A 26,883-nucleotide genomic window follows, 5' to 3' on the forward strand; every position below is an offset into this window, starting at 1 on the left:
TGGTGCCCCTGAACATGTATGCCTGCTGCAGAACTCCCATGGGAAGTGCGTGAGCATATTGTTTCTCATAGCAAGCTACTGTTAAATGAAGTACTTTAAGCTTTTATCTTATTACTGGATAGCAATAAAAGAGGATCAGACAGAGTCATGGAGGATAAGGCAACTCAGTAGCTACTAGCTATGATTGCAGTGTTGTACCTCCAGTCCCAAAGGCAGTATGCTGCTGAAGACCAGTTGCCAGAAATCACAAGTAGAGAGAGTGCTGTTGCACTCAGGTCCTGCTTGTGGGCTTCCCGTAGGCATTTTGCTGGCCACTGTGAAAACAGGATGCTGGACCAGATGGGCTTTTCATCTATCAAGCAGGACTCATTATTGCCAGCATGATGTCCAGTGAATTGTGGGAACATACTTTGAGATTAAACTATGAGATGTGTGAATTCTTGCATAAAATAAGCAGCTTATTTTTATTTGCCCCATACATTGGGGAATATATATTATTGCTTTTCAAAGAGCTGGTGGTTGCTCACTTCTGTGCATCCACATTCATTGCTGACAGTTGGTTCCCTGACTTGTTAAGCATGACAGCCATTGCCTATTTTCTTACTGTGAATTATGCTGGTTGCTGGATACAAGCTAGGTTTGACTTAGAGTGGGGATTAGTATTGGAGTTGCTGATGTCATAAATGCATTGAAAGCAAACAGACTGGTGATGGTATGGAATGTTATTTATATTTCTTGCAAAACCCTGGGTAAGTTGAGTATCCTGGAACATCTTGACTTGATGGGCCACCCAAGGATATTCATATGTGAACAAAAAGATGAACCTGGATTTTCTCCCTCCAGACCCAATATTTTATCAATAACTCAATACCCTTTAAATCAAGAGGTAGACCACATACTCATGCTGATGACCAAAGGCCACATACTCATGCTGATGACCAAAGCAAAAATGGGTGGGAGACCCCCTCTCTTTTTTTGCCCTTCCTGTTCTTTATCTACCCATCTTCCTTTCATTTTTTCTCTCACACATCTGTATACACAAGCATTAAATCATCCACACACAGTCTCCCCTTCACTCATTCATTCATTCTATTCTGTTCATTCTCTCTCTTCAGCCTTTGGAGGGGGGGGGGGGCTGAAAGGAAGCGAAGGGCTGTGGATTGCCCATCAGTGTTCCAAACACTTCTGTATGCCCAGGTAATATACTTGCACCCGACAGACATAAAAAAGGCTTTGTGAGAAAGCGGCTTTGTCTAGGTATGCCAGTCGATGTTTTGAACAAAGCTAAGCTCTCAAATGTCCAAAGGATGTACCCCTATTCCTCATTCCATGGTGCAGCAGTTGAATTGCAACAGGGACTGCAGAGCTGAGCTTTTTAAGTATCTTTCTCTTCAAATGTAAAGGCTCAAATAAGCCTCATTAAATAAATTGTTCTGTTCAACTCATACCCTAAAATAGCAGATGAGATACATATCCTAGTCTGCTTCACAAAGAAGGAAGGATGCTGTATCCTCATCTTTCCAGCCTGTGAATTATGGATGGAGGTCACATCAGGGTGCCTTTTATCAGTATTCAATGTGATCTTGTTTATTTTAAAAGGTATACCCCACCACTCTATCCAACAACAGGCTCTTGTGACTGATGTATAGAGTCTGTGGCCATACTGTGGTCTATCTCCATGCAGGTTTCTCTCTCTTTCAGGTTGCATTTGGACAAAAGCCTGTTTCAATTTACATGTAGGGTTGGATTGAGCATTAGAGTAGGTGCACTGAAATAGAAGGGGCATAGGTTAGCCATGGTGTACATTAATATAGTGAAAATATCAACCAACTATTGTAAATACATCAAAAACCATACTTTATTTTATGTATAGCAATACAATTTACATATTAAATAACACTATAATAGAATGATTTGATATACTTTTAAAACATAACAAAAAGGAAATTCTTCAAGTTACAAAAAGGAAGAACAGAAAACAAAAAAATTAATAACTCCCCCCAAACCAAACACCACATTTCCCCAATGGGTCAATGAGACAAACTTATCCAGTGACTGGTTAAGTCTAATTCCTATTGCACACACTGACAATGGAATTTAAAGAAAATCCAGCATCAACAATCACTGTCCCAAAGAAATAACATGTGTTGAATTCTTTTTGGAATGTGATGGCATTTCACTACTTCAATACACATAAAGTATGTATTCACATATCCACCACAAAAGGAAAAAAAACCATGAAGAAGTTGAAACTAGAAAAAAATTAGCTTTATATGAAAATATAAAATTCTATGATTATATACCATAGATACAAAGTTCCCAGAAGATGCTTATTCAAGCAACAAAATATTTACAGATTTAATGATTTCTGCTATTTAAAAATGAAGGAAATGAAAATAATGGATAGAGATGAATACTTAGTTCTTTAGAAACAATGGCTGCTTGCTAGTTTCAAAGGTTCTAACAAAAGAAAGAAAGGTCACTACCCCAAATGTTGGAGAGTTGTGACATTTTATAAAATTGACTATCTCCTCTTCTGGAGACATGTTTATTCTTAAAACTCAAGACATTTTTCTTGAAATTAATTATCCTCTGTAGAAAAGGCTTCCCTTTGCAAATATCTAACAAAAATACTAAAAACAGTTGAACAGCTAAGACAATGTCGAGGCCAAGTCTTTTCATTAGTTTCTCTGTGTACTCTCCCTGTTTGTTTTGCATGCCTTCCCCATACAGATAAGCAAAGCTAATGTAGTATGCATTACTTATAATGACAATCAAGAGAGAAAGCTCAAGAATTGACATGTAAGGATGGAGAATTACATCTCAAAAAGAAAAGAAATGCAGTGGATAAGTAATGAGGCATTTCCCCTTCATATAAAATTCACTGGCACTATTTGAACATAACCATGTATCACAGGAGTGGGTGGCAGAAGAGAATGAATTTGAGAAAATGACTGCTAAGTCATTAACAGTGCAATCCTATACACACATTACCTGGAACTAAGCCCCATTGAACACAATGGGATTGACTTCCAACCAAACATGCATACAATTGCCCTGCAACGCAACTATACTTTCCTTATTTCTTCTTCTTCTTCTTCTTCTTCAATTTTTCCATTATTTTTGCTAATATTTAGTATTATGTTTCTTTGGTAAAATTGATATCTCTACTTTAAAATACAATAGCAGTTTACAAGAAATCATACTTATAACAAGGTCATTGTGCTATGTCATTAAAAAGGGATAGCATTTTGGTAGCGTTCCAATGAATCTTTCAATTAAAACCTTGCTCATCTGATTGCAACTCCACTAGCTCTACAATGGACCCAAAAAGTCTGTATTTCTTACACAGAGGTGTGCACATGTGCCTACATGCACCCACATCTTTTGCCTCCTGATAGTTTGCATTCAGAGTTTGATCAGACACACTGAAATGCTAAAGGATAATTTGTTTCAAAATAAAAGTTTTGGTTTACCTCCTGCACTGTTCATGTGTGATGAACTTAAACTATGCAAAGTGACTTTTCATATCAACTATCATACTCAAGAAGTACAAAGCAAAGCATGTATTTGCAGTACTAAGGCTGTAGACTGGGAATGCCAACGGCGCTACCCTTCCTGTAGATGAGGGTTTGATACATAAATACGCATTGATTTTCAACGGCCCAAACATACGAGGCAATTTGTTTCAGAGTATCCATATTACAATCCCATGTTCTCTTTGTTTCCAGACCACATTAGCAAAGACAGGTTATACAAGCATCAGTCTTTTACAAGTGCATTTCTTTCAAAATGCTAATATTGAAAATGACTAATGTTTATAAATTAATCAAAAGTCAGGTATCATCAGAAGGATATCCTCCCCTCAACAATGAAGTATAGTCAATGTGAGTCTAACAGAAAAGACCAATGGCAGTATTTCATTAGACTGCTGAGCCCACTGATCTGTTATTATAAATTCAGAGCTTACACTGATAAGCAATACTACAAATATTCCTTGGATAAACAGATGCAAGACCCATTGCTTTAAGATGGGTAGAAAGGCAGAACATAATAGGACACAAATGACTAACTTGGATGTAAGTCCTGATTAATGGCCAAACTACTGAATTAATTGCAGTAATATAAATACTGTGCACATTTTTGTTGCAGCCAATGAGAAGAGTAAATAACGTCTAAACCTGGGAGGGGTTGATGGGAATGGAGAGTTTAACTCCCTCCCTCCCATGGTTCTGACAAAAATTAACTTCTCATAAACTGATGCGCCAACTGCTGCTCATATGACTTTGGCAGGGAGAGAAAAAGTTGAATTCCTCCTTCCCACCCCATAAGGTCTGACGGCTGCTTAGGTTTCTCCTTGGTTGTTGGTATTTGCATAATAAAAACAATATGTCGATTGCATTCATGCAATCTGTGTCACATCTAGTGTGGCCCAAGCATCCTCTGAATTGGGGCTCATGTCAATAGGATTGTTTCAGAACAAAATGAGAGCTGCAAACTCAAAATTGCAGCTTTTCATGTCACAGCAAATTTACACTTTGTAACTTGAACTTCACATGAAACATCAAACCCTTCTCCCCAAACGTATCTTGTTATCCCCCTCTTTACCTGCTGACTGCAGCATTAAGAATACACCCTGATTCCCATGTGAACTAATTAAAACAAAGCAATTGATCATTAAATCGAGTTATACACCTGTGGACAAAATCCTGTAAATATTAAAGAAGAGCTGGAATTCACATGGAATTGGCTTTGCAAACAATCCAACTTCAGCTATACTGGTCTAATTTTGTCTTAAAATCCACACCGAAAAACACACTTGTACAACTTGGTACACATTTTAAGGAACTGGCTTAAGTGCTGCCAGGCAGTCTTGCCAAAACACATTCATTTCCCTCTGTAGTATCTCCTCCACAAATTCAGACTCAAATGAAAAGCTACCAACAAATCCAACTAAACCTGGGGGGCGGGAAACATACACACCACACACCTCTTACTTTTTGAACCAGTCATTTCTTGCCACAAAATTTTGGATGTGAAGTGATCAAAGTTCGTCTCATGCTCAAAAGTTGTAATTTCCTGAAGCAGTGCCCATTGCCAGCAATGGAAGCACTGCAGTCCCTGATGCCAATGCAAGCAGTGTGCCTCTTGGTCAAAGCAGAAGCAGTACAGATAGTGTAACTTGAAATGGGTTTTTAAAGTGAAGTGCAGCTTCTGGATAGTCTTAAATCTACACAATGCAGTGGACAACTTAGGCCCCTCTCTGATGAGCTTCACTTAATGTAGTTTATTTACTGTGGAACCTGGAGTCCTTTTCCAGCAGCTCTAGAGTGCATGGATGGTTCTGATATGTGCATGGAGCTCAGTGCGAGAGGGTGCTGCCTCATCCATCTCCATAACAGAGGAGGCTCCTCAATGCAATTACCACCAGGATCTTGCTGTGGTTTTGGACCCTACGTTCTCTAATGCCACATTAATAATTTCAATTGCAAATTTAAAATGGGCAGCAACATGTGAGAGGCACTTAATTGTGTGTTTACAAACAGCAGCTTCATGGATGAATTTCGGAGCAGTTGTTGCATCGCTGGATAGTTTCTCCTGCTTTGCCGGACATTTATTTTCACACCCTTTTAGGAGGCCTTTACATTTTAGGAGACAATATTATAAAGAAATAGGCATTTGTTTAAGCATATGATACTTGAATTAGTTTGCTATCAGAGTAGGAGACAAATACACCTGCATCAACTTGTGTCAATAAAAACCACTTCAAACTCTTCTACTTAAGGGTTAAGGTCATCCAGATTATTTTAAGTTTAGTGGTAAAGTGTTTTGAATGTGTGGCTGGCACAGACTAGATTTCTCTCTTTTCTATGGATGAAGAAATCTATGAAACAATAGGACATTCTCTCAACATTATAAGTTGTTTCCTAAATGTTTGTACGTTTTACTTTGAATAAATATTTAATGGCCTAATTTACTTTCCCATACATTTGGAGAGAAAACGCTGGAAATCATCATCCAAAGAAAGAAGTGGTTTTGCCCTGCAGTATTGAGGCACCAGTATTAGCCTGGCTGTACATTGCAAATACCAAATATTTGCATAGCAACTCTTACATTTGTAGTAGTGACTGTTGCATGCAAATAATTACCTCAAGCTACAATCCTATATGCATACCAAGGAGTAAGTCCCATTAGACTCAGTGGGGCTCAGTTTTGACTATATATATATATAGAATTGGTGCCTTTTGGTTACCAAATATAAGAATTTTCAGTGGCTTTTTAAATAGAGGAGCTAGTAAAGGTGGTGCTATGAAGCCCTAGCACACAGTGAATTCTCACCAAGGTAGCAAACCTATCAAATGTGTGGTTCATACTATTGTGGTGGGGAAATCCCCTGCAGATGCAGAACTAGATGTCAAGGAGGAGACTAAGCTAGAACACTTCTACTTGACATCTAATTTTCTATTGGCATGGCTTTTTTTGCCTGGGGGACTATTCAATTTACCATCTTAATGACAAGTAGACCAGTGTCTCTGTTGGCTTACCCTGGATTCCCTCATACATACACACAGCCACTTCTACCCTTTGACAGCTAGTGCAGATATAACTGGCAGGAACCTGTTTTTACATGTAGGCACATTCTTCTCACTATTTTGAATTGGAGGCATAGTAAAGTAAATTCAGACAAGAAGGGATCATTTTAAACAAACTGATTCAAGGACAAACCAAGAGCACAAGAGCACAATAAAGTAATTTGGGTAGCTATAACGTAAGTTATACATTTTAGCCATTAAAACTGGTTTCCCAATTATACTGAATTTTATATTAGCAAGGTCCACTCTGTAATCTTCCTCCTGTGGGCATTCGCTGCTTATTTACAATGACCACAGATGGTATGGGCCATGTAACCAAGCACCTCATCAGAATTTAATTCATTTCCCCATTCTTACAGTGTAGATAAAAAGCAGTGCAAGGGGACCATCCATGCTTAAATGAGCTGCACAGAAAAGTGGTCTGGAAAGCAGAGCAGTTTTAAGTTATTCAAAACAGAGGCTTAAATGTAAAGCTAATGAGTGGAAATGGGTTTTCTTAAGTTGGAAATAGATTAAGTGGCTGCCTGAAGTAACAGGGACAGTGTAGTATAATGTATAATATATAGGAATGGATCAATGAACTAAGGAGATGTATGCTAAATAATTAATTTGGTTCAAAAAAAAAGGAAGAGTGTAATCTTATAGGTAGTTTTTTTTTTATTAGATCGTTTCACCAGTAATATGGATCAGTACGTTTTAGCAGTAAAGTATGAAAATTACACACCTGTAAAAACGGCATCTAACAGCTATGAAATTAAGAAATTCCTTTTGCCATCCTGCAACATATTGTCAAGATAGAAATCCTGTTCCAGAAGAATGAAGGAAATATATGTTTAAAATGGTGAATACTAATTGGGAAATTGTGACCTAAATGCTTTTGGAATAAAATGATCTGGTAGTATATTGTTGATTACTAAATTGTCTGTGGTGGCAATATGATCAAAATATTTTCCCATACTGAAATGCCACTGTGAAAATCTGGGGAATCAGTAAAGTTGTAAAACCAAAGACTGAGGTCAAAGCTCAAGATTTGAGTCGCTCAGTGTTTCGGGAATGTAATTTAGTATGTGACATGGAAAGCAATTCCTAGGCTTCCATGCAGCCGAGAGGAGCAATTCAAACAATGCAGACCAGCTATTCAACCTCTGGATGCTACTGCACTTCAGTGTAGCTAGTGATCACCACACCACTTTGTCAAACAAGAAGAAAAAAAACAACACTCATCCATGTTACTGGAATACAGAAGACCTATAATGATTACCAAAGTTATATGAAAATTAATAAACATTGGAGTATGTTTAGAGTACAGCACTGTTCTTGTAAAACAAAAAGAACCCTTCTGGTCTAGCATTCAAGACTTTAGAGTCAAGGCTCATAGTAATAAACAAACTTCATGGCATTTCAACTAAAAAGTAGCATGTTTGTTGTCATGGAATGTCACATCAGGGTTTGTTTGCTTGCTTGTTTTTGTATTACAACTTTATAGGCAGTTAACACTGATCATATAGTGCAAACTAGATAAAATTGCGTTTCACTGTGTGAAATAAACAAGAGGTGCAAATGCTCAGTAGGATACCATTAAGACATAAAATGGCAAAAATAAATATCAAAACTTTTATCAGTGTAAAAAAGTAATTGGGTTATTGTATAACCTAGAGTCTGGCAAAAAAGGCCTCAAAAAAGTTTACTCAGTCTTCAGAAATTCCACAAATTAAGTGCCTTTTCAATATTCCAATTAGACAAGAGACTCCATGCTTTCTGCAGGATCTGATTCGTCGTTGGCCATAACAGCACCATTTTTGTCCAGTGCCATGGGGCCATTTCCGTTTTCCTTAGTGCTGACCAGGCTTAGCATTGCTTTGTAAAGAAATTGGTACTGCTCCTGGAATGGAAAGATCAGAACATTTAAAGCAACCTAACATTCAAGGAAGTAAAATGTTCAGCTTGCGTTTTCAGTATTGCTTGCTGTGCCCGAGCCTGACACCTTTAATCTTGTAGCTCTCCCATACTCTGATAACCCACAATATAAACATTGATACCAACCTTGCATTAGAAAATAATCCCAGAGCCAGGTACAGTACCAATGAATCAAAATTAAGTTATGCGGCCAATTTGTTGAATAATTACAAAGTTGAGAGAACATACACAAATAACTATTTACGAAGGGCAGTGACACAGATTCAACCAAAAGACTTGCCTCTTCAATCAATTTTGTTGGTTGTGTGTTATAGCTGGACCCCCGCCCAATTATTGCAGTAGATTCACTCTTTTTTTCAGTCACCTCTCACAAACTACATTTTCAATAAAGGTTTGTTTACTCGCCTTCTTTTAATATTACGTGCACCTCCTTTCTGTTCTGATCTAGTCTAAAGAGTTAGGGCATACAAGTCCTGTGTTTCCTGTGAAGCCTACAGCCACAATGCAGGGATGGAAACATCTCTAATTTAACAGATGTTCATCTGGGACCAAAGCAGAGCACGGCCACTCATTCATCCTAACCCTTATCTGAGCATGCAAGTCTGAACACTGTGTAGCGTACTTAATGACTGTATTAGAAACGAAAATGTTTTGAAGTAAATAAAGGAGCATGGGGACAGAGGTTGGTGGGGAAGCTGGGAGGGAAAAGTGGGAATAAGGTACTGCATTGTTTTGTTGTAATATTGTGAAAACTGTAATGAACTATAGTCTAAAAACCCCAAACCCTGCAGGAATATAACAAGTTAAAAAGTAGCTGAATGGTAGCGTTGACTCCATGGATATTCTCCATCCTGGAACAAACTGTTTGTTGGATCTAAGAAGGAAAGGGAATTCCAACCCTAGATAAATAAAGGTCAGGGTCTAAGCTGGTGCTTATTGCTGCACTGTGGTTCTTAGTTGTGCAGGATATCTGGCAGCAAAACTGGTGGAGACTCTATGAATATATGTGGAAGAGGAGTCTTTTAGCCATCTGACTTCACGGGCACAGGGGCATGGGATTTTAATTGGACATTTCCCTGTTTAGAAACTACCCTGTAAACAACTTTATCTCCTTTTTAAAGACTTACAATGTCTGTAAATACTCCAGGCCTCATCAGATTGATCATCTTTGCCACCTGGAAAACGTCAACAGCATTTTCATTCTCCAGCTGCTGGGACAGAGTGGTAAGGGCACATAATGTTCCAGCCGCCACTGCTCCATACCTGCAAACCCACAGAACAGTTGCATTCAGATACTCATAGGTGAATCATAAAGCCCCCAGCAATGAAAATCCGATGTCTGTGTATCAGCTTTAGTTTTCTTTGAATTGCACCTATAATCTCTGCCAGTTAGGTGTACCTATACTTGGGATTACTTTGCTGTTGTATTAATGAATAAAATAAGTGATGATGTGGTCGAGTGCACAGAAGGAAAATTTTCATTTTCAGCTACATTTCCTCAGAATGCAGTTAAAAGTGGAACATATATTATGTATGAAGGCATAAAAATAAAAATCAGTGAATATAACAAATAACCCAAAAAGCAATTTACAAAAGAAATGACTCAGCACTGTTAGAAACAGAGGTTTGATATTTTTTGTCTCATGAAATGCCCAGATCAATAACTGTCTTAATTTTGAATATTGCAAGAGCAGCAAAAGTATTCAGAATCTAGGTGAGCATTAAAACTAGCAATGACTTAATATTGTTCTGGCTAAAGCATCTGTATTTTATAATGCACTTTAGCAAGTCAAGATGTGAAAGAAAAGTCATATATCGAGCCCTTAAATTGTTATTTTCAGACCCATCAGTGCATGATGATAATACACCACACATCCAGCCACCATTTCCTAAGGAGAGGGACAAAGATAACTAAGTAAGTATGTAAAAGACATTTGATTGTTGTGTTGGGCTGGGTAGCTTCCTGACTTAATGTTTCTTCCACACATTTTGTTCTGATTTGGAGAATGAACCCAAGGTACACAGAGAAAGCACTTGATTTTTCAGTAATTTGCTTAGTAGGCCAGGATATCATGGTCTCCATAAGAACTATTGACCCATCTCAATATCTAGTCCTACACATTCTGCAGGACACAATCTTGGTGGTTGCTTGGCAGTAAAATGTTCTGTGTAAGGGTACAGGGTTGAAATAACACCACTGGCATGGACAAGTCACTGGCTGAAAAGGTCTTGGGGAGCCCATTATGATGTACCACCATTGGTGAATAATCGTTCCTGATGGACTCCTGAGTGTTCTAGGGGATTCTCCTACCAATATGGCTGTTGAACCTGGCTGACCTCTAGAATAGGAAATGCCATTAACATTGACACAATCACTGCCAAGCACCCTGACTCATGGGTAGAACTTAGGCTCATTGGTTTTCTGAAAAACCAGGGTGATGCAATGACTGGCTGGGTAGCCCGAGTGACAGTAGAAAATATGTACTCAAGATGTATTTAACCAAACCAATTATTGTAATTTTGTGTGTTGTATACTGCCTTGCTCTATTTTTTAATGAACGTGTGGTCTATAAAAATATGTTGAAATTCATTCCAAGACCTTTTCTATGGTGATGATGGCACCAAATAAATTATACTTCTTAATCACCAGTGCATTGACACGGGTCAGTCAGTGGAGCTGTTCAAAGTGATGAGGAGATGGTTGCATGCTAGTCCACAAGTTAGCAAGGAGGAACCCTTGGCAGCCTGCTGTGACCACTTTGCAAAACACTTTGCTGATGAATTCACTTGCATGCATTCCAGCTTAAACTGTGCACTGGAAGTGGGAATCTATGGCTTTGTTTGAGGTTACTGCTTGTACGGTTTCAAAGGATAAATTTTAGCTTGTTCAGCCTGAGGCCAACCGCTTGCATTTTGGTCCGTGTCCATTGCGGCCGATTAAGAATGCCAGATGGGAGGCTGGCCAAGTGGGTGGTTGGAACTCTGAATTCTTCCTTGAATGAGAAATTAGTTGTGAGACCTTTATTGAAAAGCTTTCTCCGCGATGGTGGCAACTGAAACCCAAGCTTTCTTGGACAAGACTCTTATTATTTAGATCCTTTCTGATCTGGGTTGAAGCCCAGCTTGGGGGCAGAAATGGCTTCGATTGCCTTGGTGGATGAATTACTGGCTTCCAATTCTTTTAAAGGCCCAATCTAAGGTCCTGAAATGGCTTGGGACCTGGATATTTAAAGGAAAGTCTATTTCTGCTAGTCAATCTCCATCAACTTCCAAAGCCCTGCTCTGCAAAGTGAATTTTTTTTGGAAGGGTAGGTCCTTTTCACTGGCAGCATCCTAACTGTGAACTAGATTAGACTGGCCCTTTCTCTGCTGTTCTTTATGTGAGTGATTAAGATATTTTCGTTCTGTCAGGCTTTTAATGTGTCTTAAATTTTACCTAGTTATAGTTTTGTTTCCCTGTGCTATTTTGGCTTTATATGCTCTTTTTAATTGTGTTACTATTGTTATAAACCATGTTGGAGGCTCTTTTTTAGAGCCAATAGGTGGTACAGACTTGTTTTATAAACAAACAAATAAAATACTTGTGCCCCCCTTTCCACTACTCAGATGAAAGGCCAAATAAGCTTCCATATTTACTGTAATCTTTCTTATCCAATCTATAGAATGAATGTGATTTGATGGATATACATACTCATCGTGAACAATGGTGGGGCCATCTCTTGTTAAGGCCTCTTCCTTGATTACATTGATAAGCTCAAAGGTACTGCTGATTGGGGCATCTGGGTTAGGCCATTTGGGACACTGAAAATGGCGTACTTCCAAAACATAGTCATCCTGAAACGAAAACCAACCCAACAGTTAATCATTTTAATTCCACTTTTATGTTTAAAAATGCACTTCTAACATTCAAATAGATTCACTGATCACCTCTAGCTAAAAAGAAGTTAATCCAGCCTCGGATTGCTATGAGGAAACATGTCTTGTCTCCTGCCCATACAAGCAGGAACTCTCTTTCTGCCAGTGGCATGCGGTAACCTTCATTGTTATTTAAGAACAAAAGAAGTCCTTGCTGAATTAGATCAATGGCCCATCTAGCCCAGAGTCCTGTCCTCAGACTGGCTAACCAGATGCCCGTGGGAAACTTACAACAGCTGCCACACACTGGGCTGACATCTTCATCAAACTATACAATCCAAGGTCTCAGTCCTGGACACTCACCACTAGTCAGACCCCATGGTTGTCTATGTGAAAGATGTTTTTTGCACCAACATGCATCACTTTTTATTTGTTTACACTAAATTGCATTTTCCATTCTACTACCCATTCACTCAGTCTAGAAAGGTCCTTTTGGAACTCTGCACAATAGTTTTTTGTTTGTTTTAACAACCCCGAACAATTTAGCACCATCAGCAAACTTGACCACTTCACCCTTACCTCTCAATCATTTATGAACAAGTTAAAAAGCACAGGTCCCAATATTGATCCTTGCGGGACTGCATTTTCTATGTCTCTCAATTTGGAGAACTGACCATTTATTCCTCCTCTCTGCTTTCTGCTACTTAACCTACAAGAAGACCTCTTCTCTTAATTTATGACAACTAAGCTTATGTGGCCGTCTTTGGTGAGGAACTCTTGTCTAAAGCTTTTTAAAAGTGCAAGTCTGCTACATCAACCAGATCACATCTATATACTTGTTGACTATCAAATAACTCTAATAGGTTCATGAGTCAGGACTTAACCTGTTAGAAGCCGTACTGACTCTGTTCAGCAATGCTTGTTCTTCTATATGCTTGCTGTTTTTTTTTATTTGTTAACAGTGCTATGCACCAGTTTTGCCAGGACAGATGTTAAGCTAATTGGCCTGTAATTTCCAGGATACCCCACTCCTGCAATCTCTTTTAAAAAAATGGTGGCTAATTTCCAGTTCTCACGATATGCAGGCTGATCAGAGCTGGAGGAAAAGTTACATATGTTTGTTAGCAGCTCATGAGCCGGCATGGGTGTGGGGCATTTTTGCTCTCCTGGCTTCCCAACAGACTGGGTTGTTGGCATGGAGAGGGGAGAAGTGATGTCTGGGGAAGCTGGCCCGTTGTGAGTCACAGTGTGCAGGCAATCGGATGCTCCTGCTGCCATGCACTGCTTGGGCCAAACTCCCTGCACTCTTTTTTTTTATATATATAATAATATTTATTAAGTTTTTGTTTACACAATAAAAAACATACATAATAACATAGTATTTTCCAATATCCACATTTCACTCTCATCTTTGGACTTCCTCACATCTCTTGTTCCTGCATCCTAAACTCATAAATTTTACTAGCAAATTATTAACTTGTTTCAATTCATATAATATATTTTTCCAATATTAAATCTCAGATTTTAGAATTTAAATCACTCTTTTGAAGACTTAGTTATAACAATTTATCCAAAATTTGTCTTTTCTTTCAATTACAATTAGATTTGTATTCCTTGTAGCTAATTTGTTGGAGCCCAAACTCCCTGCACTCTTACCCTCTTCTTCTCAGTAGATGCCAGCAAGCTGCTGTGTTGGAAAGCTTGGAGAGCAACTGCCCCACCTGTGGGGCCTTGGCTGCTCCTGCACTGATCATTTCTCATCTGTCTCCATGGTGCTTGCTACGGACTTGCAGTGCATATGCTCACAAAAGAGTGTAAGAATAGAGAAAAGGCATGATGGGGTCAACTAGCTCTCTGGCATGCCCACTTGCATTTAGAAGTTACAACTTGCTATATAAAGAATAACTGGTCTCCTTACTTAGGAGAAACCTCCTTGCAGGTGCCATTTGTCCAGAAATTGCACAGAACATTGCAGAGAAGGTAACACCGCTTAAAATTGAGTGGGGAACCTGCAGCCCAGTTTCAAAACTCTACCCACTTTGGTCCCACGCACTGCTAGGTGTGGCCACCAACAGATTACACCCAAGGGAATACAGCCCACAACACAAAAACGTCCCCCCACTCTTGCCTTAAGAGGGAATACTTGCCCCAAACAAAATCTAGATATTGATACCTAATAACCAACTCCACTTGTGAGGCCTGCAAAAGCTGCTTTCAATAGCAGTGATGCATCCAGAGAAATAGCTAATGAACATACACCCTTAGTACATTCTTCTTAAAAATGAAAATAAAACAAAACCAAGCCCTTGGTGTGATTCCTATCTGAGGAACTTCCACCTTTGGATCAGATAAAAGCTGAAATGTTATGACCTTCTGTGGAAATGGTATACTGAAAACAAAACTGGTATGTGACAGGAGAAGACCTCTGGGAAGAAATGAGGGAAACTGGTCCACTATGACCAAATAAAGACATTAAACCAATCCCACTGAAAAGCATGCATATCAATTGTTAACTGACAGCAGCAGTACTTTGAATGCCAAGCAGACTCCAGATTCACCTCTGGAGGATGTTTTATATACCTGGGTAGCCTCAAGGATAAAGTCATGGATGATGATCTGCTCCTCATTAGAGAGGCACAGTCTGTCTTTGCTGATAAGGGTCACAGTAAATGCCTCACAGTTCATGGATTCTTCTCGACTTGGCCAGTACACAAATTCATCCTCTGCCTAAAGACAAAATGAATCAGACCTTTTTTGTATTTTTCTTTACTTTCTACATGAGCAAAATTCAAAGAATCAAAACTTGGTTTAACAGGAAGAAATACAAATTGATCTTTCTTTCTTTTTACAAAATGTATCTTGTTAAAAGCAACAGTATGAATATCATAGGGATACTCTGAGCTTCCCAATCAGGGCAAGTTTGATATTTAATTGGTTTCACAGGGAACTGCATATTTTAGAACATTTATAAAATTAAAATTTTATAGAGAGGTACAGATTTTGCAGAAATACAATAACATTTTATAATGTAGTTTTTCATGTCTTAAGGTAAGCACCTGCTTGAAGCCACAAAGGTCATTAGATATTGACATGTTATTTCCTTTATTTGCTGTTCATAGAGCCCTTTAGGACTTGATTCAAAGCCTCAAAATTCCCTTTTATCATTCCCTTCAGGACATACAGAGATACTTTATGTGTATAACACACACACACACGTGCACACACACACACACACACACACACTACAGTTGTACTTCATGCTATATATTTTTAAAGTATTGTAAGTTCACAATGAATTTTGAAGAATAAAAATGAATTTTCCTTAAATATTCTGCTTCTATTTAATTTTCAAAATCAGTACATTAAAAACATAACACCACACATATACACACACACCTAATTCTTAACAGCATTGATCCAGATAACCTGACTCTGGTTTGGGAAATCCAACCAAAACAGAACCTGCTTAGGACAGCACAAACTTAGTTAAGGGCACATAACTGTTAGGGTCTACAGTTTACCCTGAATTCAGTGTGAATATCTTAGAACAGGGGTAGCCAACCTGGTACTCTCCAGATGTTGCGGATGAGAATTTCCATCAGCCACAGACAGAATGGCCAATGGTCAGGAATGATGGAGGTTGCAGTCTACAATATCTGGATGGCACCATGTTGCCTACTCCTGCCTTAGAAGATGACATTGTGTCCCAACCAGTGATGAATGCTGGCAGAGAAAGAGCCCTGGAGCAGATGGAAATGTGGGCTCGCTCTCTTGTTCTTCTAATCAGTTTTGGAGTTCATATACCAGAAGCCCACAGTTCCAGGAGAAATACCACCAGAGTCATGGGAAGAATACAGATTCTATTCCTGTGCCATAGTCCACAAATCCATTAGATATTATGGGAAGGTGCAGATAAATTATGACTGCCACTTCACTGCTCACTAAGAACCAGTATGCCAACAACTCACTGTGTGTTTCTGTCGTTCTACACAACCAATCAACTAGGATAACAACTGATTAGGCACCTGCAGTAATTTAATGGAAATGACAACATACTGCTCAGCTGTTTCGTAAGATGCCCGTCTATAGAGGTACACTGCAACAGTAAACAGTAATTTTGCATGTTCTGTTGTTCAAGAAGATAAGGACACGCAGATATTATTTCTCATTGGCATTTGAGAAAGAGAGGTTGATATCCCTGAGGGGTGACTGGTGCAAAAGCGCTAAAGTTTTTCTTTCCTTTCGAAAAAGCTCACTGGATAGACTTTGCCTTCACAGTAGGGCAGCACAGAACTGGGACATTTTGCAGGGATGCTGACAGAACACAACAGGTTTCCTCCCTCCCACTGTCTTCCCTCAACTTCTTTCCCAGGCGTCTTTGGATACTGTGGATTATGGAGCTGTTAAAGGAGACATCAACTATGCTTTGCATTGAAATACAGCCATAATATGTAGTTAAGTGGCCCAGTTCTTGCTCCCTGCTGTGATACATCATTAATATAAAGTATGTGGAGTTAAATAACTTACAAAGCTCTGGTTATCCGGAAGCATGACAATGATCTGTGCGTTGTGATCCCAGATCATTCTCCAGAAATCTTTAGTCGTGTGTGGCAGGGGATGCTGTGTAATGATGAACTCGTTGCTCCGATAGTAACCCTTTTAAAGCAAGAACCAAATGAAGTTACTCAGTGCATAGAATAGTTTGGAAACTTCATGGATGAGAGCAGACAATACAAGTTTATTAGATTGCTAAATTTTCAAAGCTCCCTGCTGTGTTAATTTATCCTAAAACAATACTGGAGAATATATAAACGAAAAATAAACTCTATAAACATGTTTCACTTAACTGAATAGTTTCCACCAGGAACGGCAACCCACTGAGTGTAGAGGACCACAGTGGAAACAACTAAGATGAGCTGCAACTAATATTTGTTTACCCTAATTAAAAATAATGGATTCAGCACAGTTATTAGATATATTGCCTTCCTTCTGTGATGCCACTTGTTCTAGTTTCTGGTACAGCAAATGTCACTTCAGATGTTTTAAAAAAATTCCTCCAGTAGAATGACACTGTCAATGACAAAATATGCAAATGACACACAATATGCAACTATGAAGAATATAACTGGCCAATGTAGGGCATGGCCCATCCCTCCTGCACAGCAGCTCACAGAGCAGTGCAAGCAGGGCAGGATCTCCACAGGACTGAATGAGCTTTTTAACTACACCGTAGTCCTTGGCTGGGACATATACCCATTGCAGCATGCTGGTTATTACCTGGAATGGGAGATGTGCTGGGCTCCTCTCATTCTACATAATAGCTGGCATGCTTTAGCGAACATCTGCCCAGTCAAGGGCTGGCAAGGGAATCAGAGTTAGAAGACTCAATTGAAGCTCTGTGGTGATCTCATCCCATGAGCTGTGCATGCAGGAGAGGATGAATTGTGTCCCTAATTCCCTAAGTTATAAAAAATGAATTTCTTTTACTTCTAAGCAGCAGTGTATAATGTCTGTTGCACACAGTGGCTGTTCTTTGAAAAAAAAGAATCACCTCATTGAAAAAAGAAACACAAGAGCTATTTGCAACAATAGATAAAACCAACTGAACAATTTTATATTTGGTTACTTTCTGTTGATTTTCTTACCATAATATAAGAGGCATTGATGTAATCAGTTCCTTTCATTCCAGGTAATGGTGCCAGTCCCACCCTTGCTCGTTCAGCTGTAAACAAACAAATGAACAGACGAAAAGCCCATATCAAACAAAACTCACAATCTTAGCACAGCTATCATAACACAACTCCTATTTCTCCCAGGGCCAGACCCAGTATCATAAAATTTGCTGAGCTCATGCAGGAGATAAAGCTATAAAAATGATAAAATGAAATGTTTGCACAAGGATATAATTTGAGCAATAAAATTTTACTACTTTCTGCTATCCCCAGATGCCAAATAATAGTTAATAGCGAATTCCCTCTCCACTATGAAATTCACCCAGGGCCTTGGGCCAGATACTCCCAGCCTAATTTACATCACAAGTTTGTTGTGAAGATAAATAGAGTCAGAACTATGTGCCTTGAGCTCCTTGGAGAAAGGGCACAGGATGAAAATGTAATAAATGAAATAAAGATTTGAAGATGATCAGTTCATTTATGGGCAACTGCACACAACAACAGTTGATTTATTTTTGCTGCTCTCATCCCTTCCCAAAAGTAGCGACAGCAACAGCCACTTCCCTAACTTCAGGGCAAGTCAGCAGCTATCCTCTGAGAACCACATTAATTGAAGTTAACTACCACAGAATGCACACACACAGCAGTGGATTTATCTAGACCAGGCATGTCCAAAGTCTGTTTTGAGGGCCTAATCCAGCCCACTGGTCAGTTTAATCCAGCCCCCGTGGCAGTTTATTTCCTGGGGTAAAATCCTAAAAAAATCTCATCAATTCTAAATTCAACCCTAAAAATGCTCAAGAACTTTGGGGTAAAAATCCTAAAAAAGGGGCAACAACTTTGGTCAACAAATCTGGCCTTCTTTGAAAAAGGTTTGGATACCAATGACTGCAGAGATAGCCACGCTTAGCAATTATTTTGAGGCGTGAGCATAAAAAAATTCAGCAAAGCAGATAGGCAAAAATACTTGGATTTCAGCTGCTTTAGGCCACTGGTGTCAATGACCCCAGATCAGTTTTGCCTCCCAGCCACTGAAGCGCTTCTAAGGATCAACTTAATATTTCAGATGTAATATTTTTATTGTAGGACTGACATGGACAAATCATCCTTAATGATGCATACCCCATTTACTTATTTAGATTTATTCACCCATTGGCATGAAGAATTGGGGTGAATCACAACACTTTGAACACCAATGCCATAAATATTTGGGACCTGGAACAAAAAGTTGCAGCGTGTAGACCTCCTGTTCAGTGTCCCAGCCAGCCATGCTCTCCTTCACAATACTCTGTTCCATTCCCACGCCTAACTCGTTTTTCATCTCCCCACCAACAAAAAGCATTATATGGCTATTGAGCATGGGCAGAATGCATTGAGCTGTTCGCGCGGGGGGGGGGGGGGAGAGTCTTTTCCCTTAGGGTTTTTCCTTCCCTAAAATTATTTTGCACTTCTGAAAGTGCTGATAATTGAATTTCTGCAGGAAAAGACAACTGAAAATTCCTGGAAGCTGTATTAAGTTCCCTGAAAATATCTGAAAATATTAAACTCTTATACTTTCACTTGGTTCAAAACTTATTTGTATTTATGCCTTGGGATGCATTAACATGCATCCAGCATCAGGAGCCACAAATCAGATTTATATTTGAAAAGAACTCTGACCCAATAGCACAAAACAATCCAATTGAGGGCCCACATCACTTCATGCAAACACAATTCAGAATTTAGCACAAGGAAATTATTCAGCACAACAATCAGACTTTAAGATGTGATCTTACATGGCACAACTGATGAGTTCCTATTCTTTTCTTTGTTGCAGTCCTTCTGAGCACTGAAGCACTCCACATACTTAGCATTGCATTGCATAACCAGCTAAAAAAATAAGCAAGAGTGATTAAGTCCTTTGCAGTTCTTTCTCTTTCTCTCACACGCACACACACAAATATTATTTCTGGAAAAAAGTGCATCTCTGGAAGACTAAACTAAAATATGTTAAAAGCATTCAGAATGCCTAGATAACTGAACTTTCTGCCTAAAGAATGGTACTTATACAAACACATGTTGGGTCCTCAAGTTTGTATAGGTCTCAATTATATCATGCAGGGTAAATGAAATTCCATTCCAACCTGGTTTGACAATGTCGATTTGAGTTCTGCTGAAGACATATTGCAAAGCCCCAAAGATATATGTAGGTCAGAACAGGTCTCAGGAAACAAAAAAGCTTTCTCTGTTCTTTATAAAACATCAAAACAAGACTACGCCTAAGGAATTTTTCCTCCTTGCTGCTATTGTGAACCTGAATGCTGCAGCTGAGATCAGTTATTCCTGAGCTTGCCTATTTTGCCTGCCAAGTTGACTGTGATACTTTCATGGTAAAAAGTGAGCTTACTGTGACTGCTTCTCAAGATACTTCACAGACAAAATCATCACATATTTTGTCCCACTTGGACACCACAGTTAGTGATGTTAAATTCTCAAGAATAATCTTTTGGAGAATATTCTTGAGAATATTCTTGACTAAGTATTGAGAGTATTAGAGAATTTTCATTTAAAATATAATATTCATTTTAAATCATTGAAAATGATATAATTTAATGCATTCAGAATGATATAATTTGTTAATGTACATGTTTATTAATGGGTAAACTTGTTCAGATGGCAACCAAAAATTGTACAGATACTTTTATTCAATGGGGCAAAAACGTGAATTTACATTCTTTGATTTTTTTGCACCAAACTTGAAATTGAAAATTCAACGTGAATGACTCACCACTAACCGTATGTTTAGTAAAGGAACCACAGTGAAAATATATAAGCACAAGCATACTTGTCACTTGCAAGTATCAAATAAAAAAGTAAAATATGTTTTATAGTTAAAGTTAAATCATTCTAAGGTGATGGCACTAGTAATTGTCATGCTAAGGTATAAGAAAACTCAGTAGTTAAATCATATTTTATTCTTCCATTAGAACATGTACATATTAGAGGACATGTCAAAAAATACAATTGGCATGTTAAGGTTTGATACAAGTAAATTCAGTCTTATCTTGTGCTCCTAATAGCTCTTAACACTTAATAACTGTTTTGGTGACTAACACACAGCTTGATAAACATAACTATATGTGTACTTATAAAAAAAGAAGCCATTAACATTAAATATATAATCATTATATGATAATATATTTCAGTATGTCAGTCTCTGGTAAATGGCACCTTATACCATTGAATGTGGAGAATATTCTCTGGAGAATATTCTCACCTCACATCACTAGCCACAGTTCAATAAGTGTAAACCTGGGTCCTACTTGCTCTACTTTTTATGGATAGTTTTTCACTTGTGTCACTGAAGATGTGGACAAGATCAAGGTGTTACTTTTAGTACAGAGAGCCCTTAACAGCTTGAGACCAGTTCACTTGTGAGATCGCCTTACGTTACATGTGCGCTCTCAATCGCTTCAATCTGCAGAACAGGCACCATTACAGATGACACACAATACTCATACCACAGTTGTCACAAATCAATCTTTCAGTGTGGTGGCGCCTATACTTTGGAATTCTCTGCCTATTGACATCAGGAAGGTGCTTTGGCTGTACACCTTTTGTCACTTGTTTAAAACATGTTTCTTTAGCCAAACCTATAATGGCACGTAGTGTTTAAAATTCCACCCAGTCTGTAATATTTCATTCTTAGGAAAGGTGCTTGAGGGTGCAATGGTGATAAACCTGCAGGATCTCTTCAATGACACAGATTATCATGATCCATTTCAGTCCCACTTTAGGCAAGATATAGGATGGAGACGGCCATGGTCACTTTTGTGGTTGACCTTTTCCAGAAGCTCACAAGGGAGTGTATCTCTGCTGGTTCTGCTGGACCTCTCAGCAGTTTTCAGCACCATCTATCATAGCATCTGAGCCAGCTGGTTGGGATAGCCTCTGATCCATTTCCAGGCTCTGAATTGAAGGATGATTATGATGTCCTAAATGGCATAGGACTGGGATATTTAAATGCCCATCTACTCCTAGGTGAACTTGCCTTACACATTAAGACAACTTCAGAGGTGTAACCAAAAGCCTTTTCATCAGACCATTCCTCCCACCCATCCGCATTGATAAAGTACAGTTTTGGTCTGATCACTTTATTCCCCTAGTAAAGGCAGCAGGGCTGAACAAGCTAAGAATGAAGCTTACCTTGAACTGTTTCTCTAGCCGAGTCTTTCCTCCAATTCCAGGTATGAGAATGCTATTAACATAGCTATGTAGCTGGTTAGCTGAAACTTCAGTCTCTTTCCCAAGAATGGCTTCCAACAAGGCATCATGAATAAAAACATACTGCTCCTAGAATGGCAGGAAGCAAATAAAGAATGAAGAAGCAAGCCCATAGTAAGTGGAGCATAACTTCTTTAAAGGCAACTATTATATTTGCAACAATCCCACTGTGTGAAAAGCACTAGTTCACCTCCGAGTGAGGTTTGTAAATCTCTAGCTCTCAGAAGGGCCTTCTTAGTGCTGGCTTCCTGACTTCGGAATGCCTTCCCCTCTTTTTGACACCAATTTTGGTTGGTTTTGGTGCCAGCTGAAAGCTTGCCTCTTTAGCCAGATGTATTAGGACACAGATTTTTTGAGTAAAGTGTAGAGGTTATACTGATGGATTTTTTATTATTTCCAATTGTTCAAATTGGAACTGTTGCATTGCTAGTTTGATTTTATGTTCAGTGTACCCCAACCTGGACCACTTGCTTAATGAAGGGCAAGTTAAAAATGAACCAACTAAATAAAAATACTGCTTAGATAACATTTCAGATTTCCCCCATAGTTATCTCTGCTTGCTTTTTTTTCTCTTTTGCAGCTTGTTGTTCTTTTGCTTGTTTTTTGGTTTTTTTTGTATTGAATTTCCCTTTTCTTCCTGTACGCCTCAGTTCCCTTCTTTTTCTAAGACTATTTTCTCCTTTACTTTTACAAAAAAGGAAAGCGGTGGTGGTTGTGAGACTTGCATCAACTTTAATCAATTGCTGTTCACCTTTACGAAAGTTCCCTGTGTTATAAAATATACATTACCTTGGCATACTAAATGCCTTGTGGATACTAAAGACTGCAAGTTTTTGGGTCTAGTATTTTGAAAATTCTCTGTGAAGTGCTTGGTTTATTTTAAAAGTGACACAACTGCTGAATAATAATACGACAACTACATGCATTTGCAAAATGAATTCACAGAAAAACTTAAGAAATGCAGTATGTAACCTATGGAGATATTTCAGTGGAAATTACATTTGGCAGACCCTCCTGCAATATTTAATTGGCGACAATAGCTTGCTGCGGTAAAAATAAATGTGTCTCTGTGTTTTACCTCTGTCTGGACGAGGTAGTTGCGCTGTGTCCTGATGTGTTTCAGGAAACCCAGGGCGTTTACTGTGCTTTTGTCTTTTATCTGTTGCAGCATACTGTCTATAACAATGTAGGTACCAGTCCTGCCAACACCAGCGCTGACAAAACAAAGTTTCAGGAGAGAGGTTGGTTAAACACTAATAAAGAATTGCAATACTATGCTAATATTGATATACAGTATACGCTTCTTTACATCCACAAAGTCTCGCTCTTTAGATTTTCTATAATATGCAATGGCCAACTTTCAATTCGCTTGTAATTGCTGGGATCTTAGGTGTTTCTTTGAATCCTTGCACAAGGAACCTTAGCTCCCAGTGAATGCAGCTTCTGGGCCAAAAAAAGGTTGGCCAGTCTTACTCAGCATTTAAAGACAGGTCAGCTGGTAATACTCATTTTCAGCTGGTGATACTCTCCAGGTTTGAGAGAAACAAGACTATGTGTGACTTGAGCCGGGGTGGTGTAGCGGTTAGAGTGTTGGCCAAGAACCAGGGGTGCAAATCCCTGCTCAGCCAGGAAGCTCAACTTGGGCCAGTCACAGCCTCTTCGCCTAACCTACCTCACAGGGTTGCTGTGGGGACTAAATGAGGAGGGGGGAGAATCATGTATGCCACCTTGAGCTCCTTGAAGAAAAAGGTGGGCTATGAATGTAGTAAAAATAATAATATATAAAATAAATATGTGAACATGCAAATATCGGCAAATTTAGGAAGTACATGTAGCACACACAGCTACTCTTTCCCAAAAAGGAGTCTTACATTTTGCAATCAGAACATATTAAGGAATCCCACTGATGAAAATAGGATTCATTTACTTTTGCTCTTTCTGACAATTAACCCCCCCCAAAAAACATTCAACCTTTTAGGGGTAATTCAAAGATAAAAAAATAAGCCAAAATGTAAGAATATAGCATGTTAAAACAACATTAAAAACTCTGGAAAAGTTTAAATGTCTTCATCTGATGAATTCTTTTCTGAATCTGTTGTGGGTGAAGAAAATGTTGCAAATGTTCTTGAGCAGCTGTGGTGTGGCATAGGGCAGTTCTGGATTAAACCTATTCAGTAGAACTTGAAAGCTCTGTCCCGTATAATGACAGCAAGCGATCACAGAATGAAATCCTGCAGCGAACTGCATAATCCTCTAGAATTCAATGAAAACTGCCCAGTTCTGCTATGGATTACAGCATTATCAGATCCCACAAACTCATTCATCTGTATAAGAGAATTTCACCCAGCAATGTGATGTGCTGTGCAGGACAGTGAATAAACTTGTATTGGACCAGAGAAATTGAAGTTCAAACTGTGGTTCAGCCAATGATTCAGCCCTATTGCAAAATGGATATAATTGATTGTAAAGTGCACGATACATATGGGAAATACTGTTATGCTCTACTTCAGTTGTATATTAATCTACAACATGTTGCACGTAAAATTAGACTGAACTTGCCCAGCTGTACCTGCAGTGCACAACCACTGGGCCCATCTCAGCAGTCCTGGCTGCAGAGGATCTTCTTACAAACGTCAGCACTGGCAGTGCATATTCAGGCACACCCATGTCGGGCCACTGTGTGTAGTGATACTGAATGACTGTCCTTTCATTCTGTCGTCCTTTAGGGTTCCCCTAGTGAGCAAGAATACATGAAACACATACAGGAGGAAAACATATTAGTTGGGGATTGAACTGTATACCATGTTCAGGTGTGAGATAAGATTTAACCAATGCCTATTCTTCTAATTAAAAAAAAATCATTTTCACCTTTTACAAATATTTTAACAAGAGAAACAAAATCTTTGCAAGTCTAATTCACCTTCCCCATCGACTTCCCTCCTTTTTGCGGTTATTTATTTTATATATTTTTATTACTGCATATCTAATTCAAATATATTTACTGATTTTCCCTTATCTTCCCCTTAATTCTCTTATTGTGCATGTTTATATCAGTCCCACTAATGTTTTGATTTGTTTACAGTGTATCTTCAAATAGTCAATTCCCCCCCCATTCTATTTTAAAAAGTCTCTCTTCTTGATTTCTTATTCTTCCAGTGAGTTTCTCAATTTCTTCTTTTGACTTGCTGCAAAAATATATAAATAAAATCACAATACTTTTCTACAACAACTAAATCACTGGCAGAAAGGTTGGTCTTTCCTGGTTTTCCATGCCCATGTGCCCCACACCTGACATCATGTTTGGTGTAGGTGTGGGCAGGTGAAGACATACCGGTAGCTGGATTGACTGCTTGTGCAGCTGATCCCTGCAAAAAGCAGGATTGAACTCTACATGCTTGAGCTGAAAAATAGGACTACACAGGCAAAACAACTGCCTAGCAATGACTCTCATTCTACAAGCACAGCCATTATTCAAATACCTGCCTCTGTGAGACCTTTCTTTGTGCATGTAGGGTAGTTGAGCACCCCCAGAACCAATTTACTAGTAGAGATATCATCCCATGCCAGAATGAAAGCTCTTCCATTTTATGACAGGATGCCATTGTGGCACTGAGGGCTTTGGACCTTGGGGTCTCAAATTTCAGTGGGGCCCTGTGCAATGCCAAAATTTGGCACCCTCAGCCTCTTGTGGTCCATTCCAAAGCATAGTTGTGACATGCCCGAGGCTCCATATCCAGTGTGACCGAACCACAAAATTGCGCTCCCCTAAATCTGCCTCTGGGGTGGGGCCCCTGGAACATTTGAGGACCTGCTGCGACTGACTGGTTACAGCTCTGGAGTGAACTTGACTCTGTAGTTGTTTCAGTTGCAGAAGAAATATCCAATGTAAAGTGTTGGTTATGTGTTGTGGGATTGGTTTCAGCTTATGCAGTCAGCTGATGTGGACAGGATGCTGGTGGCTACATACCTGTCCATGTGTCCTCTTGTCCCCCATCCCTCCTGCCTTATTAAATCTAGGAGAGTGCATTTGACTGGCTGGGTCCAGATATTTCATCAAAGAGATATATAGCAGCTGTGTATATCACACCCAATAGCATATTCCTAGTGTCCATCCTTTTTGGATGGACATTAGAAATATGCTATTGGGTCCAAACCACAATGCAATAACACTTCTCACCTTTTTCATTTTTGCATTCCTGACTGTGAAGCGGCGGACTGTATAGCAAGCATGTATTTTTGTGCTCTTCAATGTGACAATGATATTGCCATATTCTTCACTGTTTTCAGATGGCCAGTATTGGTCACATTTTCTCTGAGAAAAGACAGAGTAGCATGGATATTAGATTTCGAAGCATGCTAGAGAACACAAGACCAGCAACATGCTAGAAAAGTCTTCCCTCCTTTCTTAGATGATTCTGGCCTGAAACCAGTATCAGCTGATGGGCCAGTTGAGAACGCAGGGAAGCGGTTGTCATCTGGAGTGCCCTGGCCCCAGTTACCTTTTCTGCCACACAGGGAGGGAGTGTGAAAAACAGAACAGCAGAACCATATTCCATCAGCAGCTGGAGTGGAAAGATGCACCT

At 39.1% G+C, this 26,883-nt stretch overlaps 1 protein-coding gene and 1 long non-coding RNA gene across 8 annotated transcripts in view; one reads left to right on the top strand and one right to left on the bottom strand.

The window, feature by feature from the left end:
• The window catches only part of LOC310838124, a 36,572-nt gene extending 12,991 nt beyond the window's left edge, over window positions 1-23,581 (top strand). Inside the window, exons 3-4 of the long non-coding RNA XR_014560700.1 lie at window positions 22,264-22,414; window positions 23,469-23,581. This is a non-coding gene — a long non-coding RNA (uncharacterized lncRNA). The remainder of the gene's footprint in view (window positions 1-22,263; window positions 22,415-23,468) is intronic.
• PTPRG (protein tyrosine phosphatase receptor type G) overlaps window positions 1,841-26,883 on the bottom strand; it is a 548,154-nt gene continuing 523,111 nt past the window's right edge. For all 7 annotated transcript variants that reach the window (XM_083722995.1, XM_083722994.1, XM_083722991.1 and 4 more), the window contains exons 19-29: window positions 26,478-26,612; window positions 24,870-25,033; window positions 23,379-23,514; window positions 22,223-22,369; window positions 19,813-19,906; window positions 18,011-18,087; window positions 16,893-17,021; window positions 14,946-15,092; window positions 12,202-12,344; window positions 9,638-9,773; window positions 1,841-8,475 (exon numbers count right to left, since the gene is read on the bottom strand). In XM_083722995.1, coding sequence (XP_083579121.1) covers window positions 8,329-8,475; window positions 9,638-9,773; window positions 12,202-12,344; window positions 14,946-15,092; window positions 16,893-17,021; window positions 18,011-18,087; window positions 19,813-19,906; window positions 22,223-22,369; window positions 23,379-23,514; window positions 24,870-25,033; window positions 26,478-26,612 — 1,455 coding nt within the window. In that variant the 3' untranslated portion in view covers window positions 1,841-8,328. The remainder of the gene's footprint in view (window positions 8,476-9,637; window positions 9,774-12,201; window positions 12,345-14,945; window positions 15,093-16,892; window positions 17,022-18,010; window positions 18,088-19,812; window positions 19,907-22,222; window positions 22,370-23,378; window positions 23,515-24,869; window positions 25,034-26,477; window positions 26,613-26,883) is intronic.

The sequence above is a fragment of the Podarcis gaigeae genome (genome assembly GCF_964106915.1).
Source record: "Podarcis gaigeae genome assembly, chromosome: 2".
In the NCBI taxonomy this organism is placed as follows: domain Eukaryota; kingdom Metazoa; phylum Chordata; class Lepidosauria; order Squamata; family Lacertidae; genus Podarcis; species Podarcis gaigeae.